The 13779-nt window shown below is 49.3% G+C and overlaps 1 protein-coding gene across 4 annotated transcripts in view; it reads left to right on the forward strand.

Moving 5' to 3' along the window:
• Positions 1–944: 944 nt before the first annotated feature.
• Positions 945–13779, forward strand: part of BACE2 (beta-secretase 2) — a 125378-nt gene continuing 112543 nt past the window's right edge. For 2 of the 4 annotated variants that reach the window (XM_049874906.1, XM_049874908.1), the window contains exon 1: positions 952–1694. In XM_049874906.1, coding sequence (XP_049730863.1) covers positions 1383–1694 — 312 coding nt within the window. In that variant the 5' untranslated portion in view covers positions 952–1382. Of the gene's footprint in view, positions 1695–13779 lie in introns of all 4 variants that reach the window. The other 2 variants (XM_049874907.1, XM_049874909.1) reach the window with 2 other exon arrangements.

Raw genomic sequence — 13779 nt, forward strand, 5'->3', positions numbered from 1 at the left:
CCAGGAGTCAGGCTAAGTTTCTACCTCCCCACTGTTTGAAGACAGTCTTGTTTGTTTTTAAAACAGCTAACATAATTCAGCTGGAGGAGGCAGAAAGCTTTTTCCCACTCCTTGTTTCAGTAGAAATCGATGGACGTTGGCTTGTATAATCGTCCCCCCTGCGTTTAGTACCTAAAATAAAATAACCCTCATGGCTTGCATTACTGAAGGTATTTCTGCCGGCTTGGTGTCTAAGGCTGAACAAGTATTAATTAGATAATCCGCGGAGAGCTGGCTGGGAAGAGAACAGGAGACTGGCAGCGGAGTAGACTCTGGGCCCTGATTCTGGGTGGAGATAGTAATTTACTAGGTGTACTAACGGGAGACCCGGGGGAGGTGACAGCAGCTCTGGCAGCATCTGTAGCACGCACACTCCAGGCTTGAGGCCAGCTGCGGGACGCCACTTCGCCAGCGGGTAACTGTGGCAAGGGGAGAGGTTCCCGCAGACAGCGAGCTGCAAAGGGCCACCCCATGACTTCTAGGAGGAAATCACCAAAGGGAAGTGAAGGCTCACCCTTTGACCCTCCCAGCCTCCACTGAGATCTCTTAAAGATCACTCAGGGAATGAGGAAGGGGAAACTGGCAGGCGAGGAGGTGGTCCTCAGACGGGACGTGATCCGGACCACGCGTGGGCCCAAGGGAGATAGCGGGTGTACTTGGCAAGCGGAGGCACAGGATCCTGGCCCGTGCGATGCTCGTAGCTTGTACTATTCCTTCCTCTCCTCTCTGACCCCCAAGTCACCCTGGCAGCCCCTGCCGCTGCCGGGCCAGAGAACACCGGCGGGGCCCCCTTTCGCGCGGGGCCAGGGGGTGCTTCAGGCCCTCTCTGCCCTGCCCCTTTAAGGGTTCCCGAAACTTTCCCCCCTGGTAGCTGCGAAGTCTCGTCACATCCGTTGGCCGTGGCCGCCGGGGCACGTTCCGAGGAATTTCGGGACTCGAGTTTCCCGGGGAAAAGGAGCGCCGTGAGGCCAACCAGAGTGGGCAGCAGCGGCTCCGGGCACTCTCTGGTGGGCCCCACGGCCCGCCTTGACCTTGGCCGCGGGGGAGGAGCCAGGCTCCTGCGGGGCGGCCCGCGCCCGCCAGAGGGGGCAGCGGCAGAGAACTTGCTCAACTTGGCCGCTCGGGCTGGGGCGGGCTCGGCACCTCCTCCTCATCGCCTAGATCCTCCCCTTCTCGAGATCCTCCTCCTCCTTCTCCTCCTCCCAGCCTCGTCCCCCGCTCCACCGCCGCCCGCTGGCCCTGTGTGCGCCCAGCCTGCAGCCCCGCAACGCCCGGCAAGTCGCGGAGCCGCCGCCGCGGACGGGACGGGCCGGGCCGCGCACCCCCCGGGCCCCGGCGCTGGCATGGGCGCGCTGGCCCCGGCGCTGCTGCTGCCGCTGCTGGCCCAGTGGCTCCTGCGAGCGGCTCCGGCGCTGGCCCCGGCGCCCTTCACGTTGCCCCTGCGGGTGGCCGCGGCCGTGCCCCCCGGGGCTTCACCCACCCCCGGGGCCAGGGCCGCCTCCGCGCCCCCCGCCGCGCCCCGGGCAGACGGCCTGGCGCTCGCCCTGGAGCCCGCCGCGGGCGCGGCCAACTTCTTAGCCATGGTGGACAACCTGCAGGGGGACTCCGGCCGCGGCTACTACCTGGAGATGCTACTCGGGACACCTCCGCAGAAGGTAGGTCGCTGGGCGCTCGCCCGCGCGGCGGGTTCCAGATCCGCACCGCGCCGCCCCCGCCGTGTCCCGGCAGCAGCCGCGGGCTGTTTAGGGGCGCTTGGGGGCGCCCGGGGATGTGTTCGCGCGCCTTAGCTGCGCCCCCAAAAGCAACCAACTCCGGTCCCCCGGAGGAGAGAGAGGAGAATGCAAAGGGGATCCGGGGAACCGGGCGAGGGGAGTGAAGGGTGCTCGCTCTTGGGAACTTGGAGTGGTGCCAGCCCCTGCCTGGGGCGTAGCCAGGAGGCGCGTGCGAGTGTTGAAGAACTTGTGAGCTCCCCTCCCCCAACCCCCTCCACGAGGCTGGACGCGGGAGGACACCGGTAACTTGCTCCTAACGCGATTTCCTCTTGTTAAGCGACACCTCCTTCCAGGGAGGAGGAGGTGCCCGGCCCTTGGGCGAGATGCTGCTATTACTGGGGAAAATCACCTTGTGTTGATACCCCCCCCACCATGCTGTCTCATTGCTAAAGAGGCTTGTGGCCAACATGAGGGATTTTTACTTGAGCTCAGCTGAAAGCTGCACTGATCCGAAGTGGCTGGCTCCCGGGTCGCCACAGAGGGGAGCAACGTTGCCTCCGCGCCCCTTTGCTTTCTCGGAATTGGTTTGTCAGCTTCCTTTTAGCTCGCGCGGATGCCAAGCCTCTCTGCACCGAGCGCTGCGTCTACACACGTGTGCGGGGGAAGTATTAAATGCCATAAACCTGCTGGAAAAAAATACGGGCTGAGCTAGGCTGCAAGGGACCAAGTCCTAATGACATCTGATACTGAATATTCACTCTGAGTAAATTCAGTCAACTTTCTTTTTTCTCTCGTTCAGATTTTCATGCATTGGGGCTTTTTGTAACAAGAAACTCCTGTCCTCAGGCACGGTGATCTTCAAACAAACAAAACCCCGGAGTTGTTCTTGCCCCCTCATCCTTTCAAGCTACCTAGTATGAGTGTGATTTGAAGTTTTTTTTTATCAATTGAATATATTGTGTGAAGATACTTTATTTTTAACCTTGTCATTTGGGTTTTTTTTGGGGGGGGTTATAATTCAGCTATGATCCCGCCATAAATAGAACGTACTCATTACTTTTGTATAATTCTGAAGTTATTCAAGGCTTTTCTTAAGACGAAAGGGATGCCATGCTAATTCTTAGAAAAAAAAAAAAAAGAAAAACTCTACCAAATAACTTCTACAGTGACTTAATTATTTTCCTTAAAAAAAATCGACTTCAAAAGGGTATTCTGCTCAAAACTTTGATTCTAGTTGCCCTTCATCAAAGTCATGGGAATACATGTGACCGAACTTGGCCGTCTTCAAGGATGGGGGGGTGGCTGGAGGGTGTTGTGGGGGCGGAGGTGTGGGAATGACAGTCAGCTGAGGAGGCTTAACTTGACCAGAAGCTGGTCAAGTAACCAGGTCCTGTAACAACCACCACGTGAAAACATGTGCTATGGGCAGGGACCTTGGAACTCTTACATTTCGCAAGATAGTGAGCACGAACCTCTTTTGGCATCCACTGATAATCTTTTGGGACATTTGGGAAATGTGTGTCTTGATAAAGAGCCCCGGTGGTGCAGTGGTTACGCACTCAGCTGCTAACGAAAGGTGGGCAGTTGGAACCCACCAGCCAGTCCTTGTAAAGATGTGGCTGTTGACTTGGAAACCCTATGGGGTGGTTCTGTTCTGTCCTAGAGGGTCTGTATGAGTCAGAATCAATTTGACAGCAGTGTGTTTGGTGGGTTTTGGTGTCTTGACAAAATAAAAAACAAAAAAACGCTCAAGTTGATTTTCAAGTGGAAGTAAATTCTCTCTACTAAAGCCGATTTTGACTTTAGTTTGGGTGCTGTTATAAAAGGAGCCCTCTGCCCCTGCCTCCAGAGGAAAAGGGAAGGGGGAAAAAATCCTCAGAAAAGACTAAAAAATACTTCTTTGGGGCTCTCAAGAAAAGTATTAAACAAGCCAATGATCTTTATTTTAAAATGGTGAGATTTAATTAACAGGACTGTACTGAGCACCGTGCTTATGTCTTTACCTTGGCCAAGAAGTAGTTCTTTCAAGGTTATTTCTCAGCTCAACATGATGGTGTTTCCAGGGAGGCAGTTTTTACAATCCAGACTCGATTTTTGCATTCTGCATTCGATGGGGAGAGGGGCATTCTGTACCTCCCTCCCGGCTTGATTTAGCGATAAGCTGCTTTATAGCCAAATCCACCTGTGTCGTCTTTTCCAAATGCCTGATGTAAACTCCTGGGCGTTAGTGCCTCGTGCGTTAGGATGCATGACTTGGCTGTCTCCCCTGCAAGATCTCTGACCACCAGCAGGACTTCTCAGCAGGCTGGAGAGGGCAGCAGCCATGTGACTTCGGAGCCTGGAGTGAGTGTTCCCGCTCTATTAGTGCCCAAGGATCAGGCATTTATTCTCTGCTGATGCTCCGAAGCCTCAAATAAAATTGTTTTGGTGGAAAAAAAAATGGAATTGTAAATTCAGGCAATAAATAACCAAGAAATTTTCAAGAAATAAATAAGAATAATTGATAGAAACCCTGGTGGTGCAACGGTTAAGCGCTCCGCTACAAACCGAAAGTTCTGAGGTTCTAACCCACCAGCTGCTCAGTGGGAGGGAAAAACCTGGTGATCTGCTCCTGTCAGGATTACAGCTTAGATTATTCACAGTAGCAAAAAGATGGAAACAACCGGAGTGCCCATCAACAGACGAATGGATGAGCCAACTATGGTACATACACAATGGAATGCTACTCAATGATAAAGAACGATGATGAATCTGTGAAACATCTCACAACGTGGATGACCTGCAGGGCATTATGCTGAGTGAAATAAGTCAATCACCAAAGGACGAATACTGTTGAGACCACTATAAAAACTCATAAAAAGGTTTACACACAGAAAGAAACAATCCTTGATGGTTATAGGGGAGGGGAGGTGTGGGGAGGAAAAAACACTACCTAGACAGTAGATAAGTAGTTAGCTTTGGTGAAGGGTAAGACAGTGTACAATACTGGGGAAGCCAGCACAGCTGGGCCAAGGCGAGGCTCATAGGTACATGCAGACTCCCTTAGGGACTAAGTTACTGGGCTGAGGGCTGGGAAGCATGGTCTCAGGGGAAATCTAGCTCAATTGACATAACATAGTTTATAAAGAAAATGTTCTACATCCTACTTCGGTGAGTAATGTCTGGGGTCTTAAAAGCTTGTGAGCAGCACAAGGGAAAGAATCCAAAGGACTAGTAGACCACAAATAATGCAGCCTTAACCAGACTGAGTCCAGCACAACTAGCTGGTGCCCGGCTACTCCCACCGACTGCTCTGACAGGGATCTCAGTAAAGGGTTCCGGACAGAGCTGGAGAAAAATGTAGAACGAAATTGAAACTCACATAAAAAGGCCAGACTTACAGGTCTAACAGAGACTGGAGAAACCCCAAAAGTAAGGCTCCTGGACACCCTTTTAACTTAGTACAGAAGTCACTCCTGAGGTTTACCCATCAGCCAAAGATTAGACAGGCCCGTAAAACAAACAATAGCACGTATTGTTTAACCATGCATACGAGACTAAATGGGCATACCAGTCCATGGGCAAGGACGAGAAGGCAGGAGGGGGCAGGAAAGCTGGACGAATGGAAATAGGGAACCCAAGGTCAAGAAGAGGAGAGTGCTGAAATGTCATGGAGTTGGCAACCAATGTCACAGAACAATATGTGTATTAATTGTTTAATGAGAAACTAATTTGCTCTGTAAACCTTCACCTAAAGCACAATAAAAAATAAGATAAAGGGCAGCTTAAAACAAAAAGATTACGGCTTAGGAAACCCTATGGGGCAGCTCTACTCTGTCCTGTGGGGTCGCTATGAGTTGGAATTGACTCAATGGCACACAACAACAATAGTCTATGAGGCGTTGGTGGTTCGGTGGTAGAATTCACGCCTTCCACACAGGAGACCTGGGTTCGATTTCCGGCCAGTGCACCTTTTGCATGTTGCTGTGATGCTGTACAGGTTTTAATGGAGCTTCCACACTAAGATGGACTAGGAAGAAAGGCCTGGTGATCTGCTTCCAAAAATCAGCCAGTGAGTACCCTGTGGATCACAGTGGTCTGATTCCCAACCATCCTGCTGATGGCACAGGGCTGGGCGGTGTTGCATTCTGTTGTGCGTGGGGTCCCCGTGAGTTGGGGCCGACACCAAGGCAGCTGACAGTAGTCTGAGGGTTTCCCATGTGGCAAGCAGTGTGCTGTATATTCTATATGAGCGCGCTCCCGGAACCCCACAACCACCGTCTGGTTCTTATCCCCATTTGGTGGATCAGGAAACTGAGGCTTGCAGTGTTTGAATGACTTCCTAAGGGCAACGGGGAAAGAAAGAGGGAAACCCAGAAATTGAACCCAAGCACTGGCCCCCAGAGCCCAAGGCCTGAATCACTAATTTCTTTTCTTTGGGTTTGGGCCTCAAGCTCTCCTTTCTAGCCAGCGATCCCTGAACCTCACATGCCAGGGTGTTAGGGGCTTAATGTGTTACCACAACTGGACAGTCCCCCCACTCTCTACAGAAAAAAAACAAACCCATTGCTGTCGAGTTGATTCCAACTCATGGCAACCCCATGTGTTACATAGTAGAACTGTGCTCCGTAGGGTTTTCTTGGCTGTAATCTTTATGGAAGTAGATTGCCAGGCCTTTCTTCCACGGCACCACTAGGTGGGTTTGAACCCAACTTTAGGTTGATAGTCGAGCGCAAACCATTTGTGCTACCCAGGACCTCCACTTCCTGCAGTTCCGCCATCGGTCATTCTCCCTTTGTCCAGGGCAGTGCTTACACGCAACTTAACGAACAGTGGGGTCCAGGTACTCCACGGGAGAGAAACTGAGAGAGGAGACTCAGGAACCAAGGCCCCAGAGATCACGGCTCTCCTGTGGGAAAGCCAAGTGTTGCAAATGTGCTCGATCCCTGAATGCTTTCATCAAGGAGCGGGGACCCGTTATGCTACCTGGCAGCTCTGCGAGGAGTCCCAGGCGTCTGCGCAGCAGCCTGGGTGATATCCGCCGAATCCAGTGCCACAGGCAGGCAGGACCGTGTTGGCATGGAGATGAGCTCCGGGTTTTGTTCATGGAAACCATTATGTGACTTCTTTCTGACGGTGGAGAACCAGCATCTGTTTGAACCATGCAATTTGGTCTTAATAATAATAATGGTGTTCTGAAGTGATTATAATTACAGCAATTTCCATTATTTAAAAAAAAAAAAAAAAGAACTTTTAGGCTAATGCAGTAAATCCATCTGAAGACTCTAGAAGGTCTACAGGTTATATATACCTGTAGCTGCTTCAAGAAGCCTTTTGGGGTTTCTGTTCAAAGAATTTCTGTCATCTTCACTACTAGGTAAGATGGACAGTCAGTGTTTTCATATTTAAACACTTGAATGTAAAGAGATGATAAATTATTTGGGGGATCATGTCATAGTGGTTAAAAGCCACGGCTGCTGACCAAAAGGTCGGCTGTTCGAATCCCCCAGGCACTTCTTGGAAACCCTTTGGGGCAGTTCTCCTCTGTCCTGTAGGGTTGCTCTGAGAAGGAGTTGACTTGACAGCAACGGGTTTGGTTTTTTTGTTTTTATTTTAATCACAACACATTTGCTTGATCATCAGCCTATTAGTACACCATTATTTGAAAGGCTGGGTTGAAAATACATATCAAAACTGTACAGTTTAGAAGTTTGGTATTTTTCAGAATAAGCCATCTAGTTGTGCCAAATAACAGACTGAGAAAGGAAAGGCAGTGACGGCAAGAAGTAATTTGGTGGAACAAATGGAGCTGGCAAACTATTAAGGACAATGAGAAAAGGAAAGAGTACTTGGGGTCAAAGAGCAAGGAAGTCAAAGCTGGTTTCCCACTAGCTCCTTTAGAGAAAGAATTCAACCTCAAAGGCCGTAGTACAGAGAGGAAACTACATAGGGGCTCAAAACAACATAGGGGACAGAGGCCTGAGAAAATAGTTAATAACCAGAATAACCCTTTGTTGTTGGCTGCTGTTGAGTAGGTCCCCAACTCATGGTGACCCCGTGCACAACAGAACAAAGTGCTGCCCAGATGGGTAGCACATCAGACCACTGTGATCCCTAGTTTTCACTGACTGGTTTTTGGAAGATCACCAGGCCTATCTTCCGCGTTACTGGAAGCCCTGCTAAAACCTGTTTAGCATCACCCCACTGATAGATGGGTGGTGACTGCGCATGAGGTGCGTTGGAATTAAACCTGGGTCTCCTGCATGGAGGGTGAGAGTTCTACCACCGAGCTACCCTTTATTGCTTGCTTATTGGGTGTTGGACACCATGCTATGTGTGTTGCATAGGTCACCTCATTTAATCTTCACAATTATTTATGAACTGCGTGCAGTTATTGGATGCAGTTTTCAGATGGGGAGACTGAGACTTGGGGAGGCCAAGTAATTTGTGCAGGGCCACCCGGGTGAGTGGCAGAGCTGGGCATCGATCCATATCTGGCCACCCAGTTCCAAAGTCAGAGCTCTTCCCCGCTGTTCTTTGTGGTGCCGCCATTTTATTTATGGTGTTCTGGAGGGATTTTCCACTGCACGTCTGTCAGTTTGTCATGCTCTGAGGGTTTGCGTGTTGCTGTGATGCTGGCTGCTCTACTACCGGTATTTGAAATACCAGCGGGGTCACCATAACGGACAGATTCAGCAGAGCTTCCAGACTAAGACAGCAATTTTTGCTGTAATTTTTGTAGAGTTTCTATTAATTATAACAGTATCTAACAGTAACCTTTTTCGAAGAGCCATCTTCATGAATCTGTGAGGATTTGGGGTTGTGTAGTAGCGTCCTGATGGGGATCTGGACTCTGGTAGTGATATGCACGTGTGACCAGGGAGGGGACGAGTGATGAGTCTCCCCGCGCATCCCTTCCCTCATCCCTTGGTGATTTTTTAAGTTCAATCTGAGTTTATCATTCTATGGATTTTTAAAAACTACCCCACCTTTTAACTGCCACCGATTTTCGTTTGGAGTTAAATTTTAATTTTCATTAAAGGCTGTAAACAAATGGTGGTTTGGGGGCCAAGGCAATGTGCGGAGGGGACTTGGTGGGAGAGCCAGGAGGAGAGGATTATGTCTCTACTTGATTTCCGGGTTGGTTTCCCCACTAGTGGGTAATTGCTAAAAAACGTTAAATGTCTCTTGTCACGTTGCACTAATTGTAGAATTGCAGAATTATTGTGTAAAATGGGGAAAATCTACCCAACTTTTGCAAGCTCAGAACAACAGTATGTAATCACCTATGGCTAGCGAATACCCACGTTGGCAACTACGCAGGATAGAAAAGCCTGGGCATTTCATGTTTTAAAGGCTTTATAAGGCATCTCTCGCCCCCTTTGGGATCTGGATATATTTCATCTGAAATAAACATCTTTATCCCACAAGACCTTCTTCCCTCCACGTCCAGCCTTTTCCTGGATTCTGTCTGATTTCCTTTGTTACAGGTAGGCTTGCTTAACCTCCTCTGGGGTATTAAGATAACAGCTGCTGTCGAGTCAGTTCCAACTCATGGCAACCCCAAGTGCGTCCGAGTAGAACTGTGTTCCATAGAGCTTTCAGTGGCTCACTTTTTGGAAGTAGATTGCCAGGCTTTTCTTCTGAGGTGCATCTGGTGGACTTGAACCTCCAACCTTTCAGTTAGCAGCTGAGCGTGTTAACTATTTACACTACTCAGGTACCCTGGGTTATGTTCCCTGTTTCCCCCTACAATGATTGCTGATCCTTCTCGCCAAAAACCAAAAAGTAAGGATAAGGTCAGCTATTACAACTAGTTGTGATAGTTACAGCTATCACGTTCCTTAGGCTAGTGTTATTACTCGTATTACCACTGTGACTAGTAGTTGTTGTATTAGGCGCCACAGAGTTGGCTTGGACTCACAGTGACCCTGTGTACAACAGAACCAAACGTTGCCCAGTCCTGCGCCATCCTCGCAACCATTGCTGTGTTTGAGCCAATTGCTGGAGCCACTGTGTCAATGGACCTTACTGGGGGTTTCCCTCTTTTTTGCTGACCCTCTGCTTTACCAAGCATGATGTCCTTCTCCAGGGACTTGTCCTCCTGATAACGTGTCCAGAATAAGTAAGAAAAAGTCTCACCATCCTCGCTTCTAAGGAACATTCTGACTGTACTTCTTCCAAGACTGATTTGTTCATTCTTCTGGTAGTCCATGGTATATTCAATATTCTTTGCCAACACTACAATTCGAATGTGTCAGTTCTTCAGTCTTCCTTTTTTATTATCCAGCTTTCCCATGCATATTATTAGGCAATTGAAAATACCATCGCTTGGATCAGGCACACCTTAGTCATCAAAGTGTTTTATTTTTTTAATGACTAGTAGTAACAGCAGAAACTCTGATAGCATAGTGGTTAAGAGCTACAGCTGCTGACCAAAAGGTTTGGCCGTTCGAATCCACCAGGCGCTCCTTGGAAACCATATGGGGCAGTTCTGCTCTGTCCTGTAGGGTCACTGTGAGTCAGAATTGACTCGGCAGCAATGGGTTAGTAGTAACAGTTAGCTGTTCTACTCATTGTGGGGTTACATGGATGTCATTGAACCAGGGAAGAGGGATTAAGAGGCTGCAGTTTTCCCCTTTCCCATGGTGTGTGTCAGCATGTCTTGGGGTTTATTTCTTACCTCAGACACTGAATATAGCAGGACAAGCCTTTGACCCCTGGATTCAGGGTGTGAGTGTGCTCAGGAGTGATGGCTGTGGACTGCTGCCCGCCCCACGCGGAGCACAGCAGGCACATGGTGCTGGGTGGAGCTGTGTGATGGTGAGCGAGGTACCTCTCCGTCCAGCTGAAATGTCTCCTATTCCCACTAACAATGGGCCCTCTCCTTGGACTTGGCCCCCTTGCTGTCTGTCACAGATGCCTTCTCCAGGTCACTCTGCTGTGTTTGCCCAGCTTGGACACTCCTGTTTTCTTTATCCCTCCTCCCTTCCATGGAGATAAGGGATGACATGGGCTGGGTGGAGATACTGGGACTCATTGTGTGTTAGCAACAATAGATACTCCCTGGGAAACAGAGCACACCTGTGCGGCAGGTGCCCCCCCCCCACCTCCCCCCATCCCTCCCTGGCTCCGTGACTCCTCTGGCTGTGAAGACACACTTGCAGAATTGGAGTGCATATGTGGATCAGATATTCTGGGCTGGTTTTCCTGGTGGCGTGGGAGTTCATGTGTGCAGCCTGGTTGGACCAACAGCTGTAACTTGACTCTGCTTTCTCTTCTCCTGTTTGATTTTTTGCCTATTGCTACCCAGTAAAGAATGGTTGCTTTTTTGCTCTTGGAATTCTCCAAGACAGAAAAGGAATCTTGGAGAGCTGACATTCACCGCATTAAGGACACAGAGCTGGTCGGTTTGGTTTTGAGGTAATGCTTGCTTCCCAGCGCGGGTCTCCGGTTTTTATTATCCGGCACGTCAAAACCTGTACATGGAAATACACACTCTGAGATCTGCCTTTTTAGGAAGACAAAGAGGACTGTCTGATGAGGAAAACGGTGGTGCCCTGGGCCAGCGCGGTCATTCCAGGGTGCTATAAAGGGCCGGGGAAGCGTTCTTTCCGTTTCACACTAGACTGAGAATGGCAGGGAGGGAGAATTTATACCTCCCCCTCTGAGGAGAGTCCTCAAGCTCCAACTGCAGATCACAAGCCCCTCCACAACACTGCTCTAGAAGTGTTTTTTTGGTGTGTGTGGTGAAATATACATAACACAACATACTTCTCAGCAGTTTCTACAGGTACAATTCAATGGCATTGATTCCATTCTTCAAGTTGTGCAACCATCCACACTATCCTTTTTGAAATCATTCCAGCACCATTAGCTTAAACTCACTGTCCCCTAAGCAGACCCCCCCCATTCCCGCTCCCCCTAAACCAAACCAAACCCATTGCCGTGGAGCCGATTCTAACTCATAGTGACCCTATAGGACAGAGTAGAACTACCCCATAGGGTTTCCAAGGAATGGCTGATGGATTCAAGCTGCCAACCTTTTGGTTAGCAGCCGTAGCTCTTAACCACTATGCCAAAAACCCGAACCAAACCCATTGTCGTTGAGCCGATTCCGACTCACGGGGACCCCATAGGACAGAGTAGAACTGCCCCATAGGGTTTCCGAGGAGCGCCTGGTGGATTTGAACTGGCGGCCTTTTTGGTTAGCAGCCGTAGCTCTTAACCACTACACCACCAGGGTTTCCAACCACTACACCAAGTAGATATAATTCCATTCAGGAATATGGGGTTCTTTGTTATGTTAATAAGGCCTTATTAGTGTCCAATCGCTTTTAAGTCATAAAAAGAGCAAGTTAGGTACAGAATAAGGAACTACAGATGAGGGTAGAGGGATGTCATACCACGTGAAGGATCCCCAAGGGATGGGGAACAGAAACTGAAAAGAGACGAGGACTTTCCTCCAGAGCCAACAGAGGGAGAGAGCCTTCCCGGAGAGCTGGTGCCCTGAATTCAGACTTCTAGCCTCCTAGACTGAGAGAATAAATTACTTTTCGTTAAAACCACCTGCTTGTGGTATTTCTGTCAGAGCACCACCAAGAGCGAAGACAGTGCAGGTGCTTGTACTTGCTCTGTAAGGGGCAGTGGATATTAGAAGTTGTTCCAGAACAAATTTCTGTTTTGACCTTTAGCAGGGCAGTGGTTATTTTTGCTAAGGCAAGAAAGAGATGTGATGATGCAGGGATACGTTTTATTCTCTGGAATAATCCTGCCTGGGGAAACCGTAGATGAGCCCCCAGTGTGGACAGCTCCCCCTTAAATTCTGTGTTCCCCTGCTGGAGAATATCTGTCTGTATCACCAGCGCCATGTCCCTTGGATGTCTGGAGACCATTTAAGCGGGACACCAACGAGAACTGGAAAATTGGCAGGGTAGGGAAGTGGAAGAGGGGCGGCTTTGTCATCCAGTCTTGGCCATAACAAAAAAGACCACAAGTGGGTGACTGTAAACATCAGGGACTGATTGTCTCACAGTTCTGGAATCTAGAAGTCTGAATTCAGGGCATCAGCAGGGCTGGGCTGTCTCTCTGTGGTCTCTAGGGAGGAGTCCTTCCTTGTTGGTTGCCCTGGGCATTTTTGGCATTTTTTGACTTGTTAGTGGGTCCTTATGTGGCATTTCCCCCTGTGTATATGTCTCTCTGTGTCTCTTCTCCCCTTTATAAGACACCACTCCAGAGGGATTGGGTTTAGGACCCACCCTACTCCAGTATGACCTCATGAACATAACAAAAGAAAACCCCTATTTCTAAACAGGGTCATATTTATAAAGTATGTTGTTGTTGTTAGGTGCCATCGAGTCAGTTCCGACTCAGCGACCCCATGTACAACAGAATGAAACACCACCCAGTCTTGCACCATCCTCTCAATCCTTGTTATGGTTGAGCCCACTGTTGTAGCCACCGTGTCAGTCCATCTCGTTGAGGGTCATCGTCTTTTTTGCTGACTCTCTACCAAGCGTGATATGCTTCTCCAGGGACTGGCCCCTCCTGACAACATGTCCAAAGTTTGTGAGACAAAGTCTCATCATCCTTACTTCTAAGGAGCATTCTGGCTATACTTCTCCAAGACAGACTTGTTTGTTCCTCTGGCAGCCCAAGGTATATTTGATATTCTTCACCAACACAATAATTCAAATATGTCAGTTCTTCTTCAGTCTTCCTTACTCACTGTCTAGCTTTCACATGCATATGAGGCAATTGAAAATAAAGTATAGGAGTTAGAATTTCAACAGATATTTGGGGGGGACACAACTCAATCCATAACACCTGCCAAAACAGGTGGTCTACAAGCCTGTGTTCTAAAATACGGTAGGCCTTTCCTCAGAGTCTCCTTAGTCTTCATTTCATCAGGGTCTGGTGAGCCTGCGTTCCAGTGTCACAGCCCACAGCAGATTAGAAGCAAACGAGAAGAGGGCTGGGGTGTCCTTTACCAGTTACAAGCTGTGGGATGGTGGGCAGGCGCGCCTACCTTCTCTGCACCTCTGCCATC

This window comes from Elephas maximus, chromosome 2 (genome assembly GCF_024166365.1).
Source record: "Elephas maximus indicus isolate mEleMax1 chromosome 2, mEleMax1 primary haplotype, whole genome shotgun sequence".
Taxonomy (NCBI): domain Eukaryota; kingdom Metazoa; phylum Chordata; class Mammalia; order Proboscidea; family Elephantidae; genus Elephas; species Elephas maximus.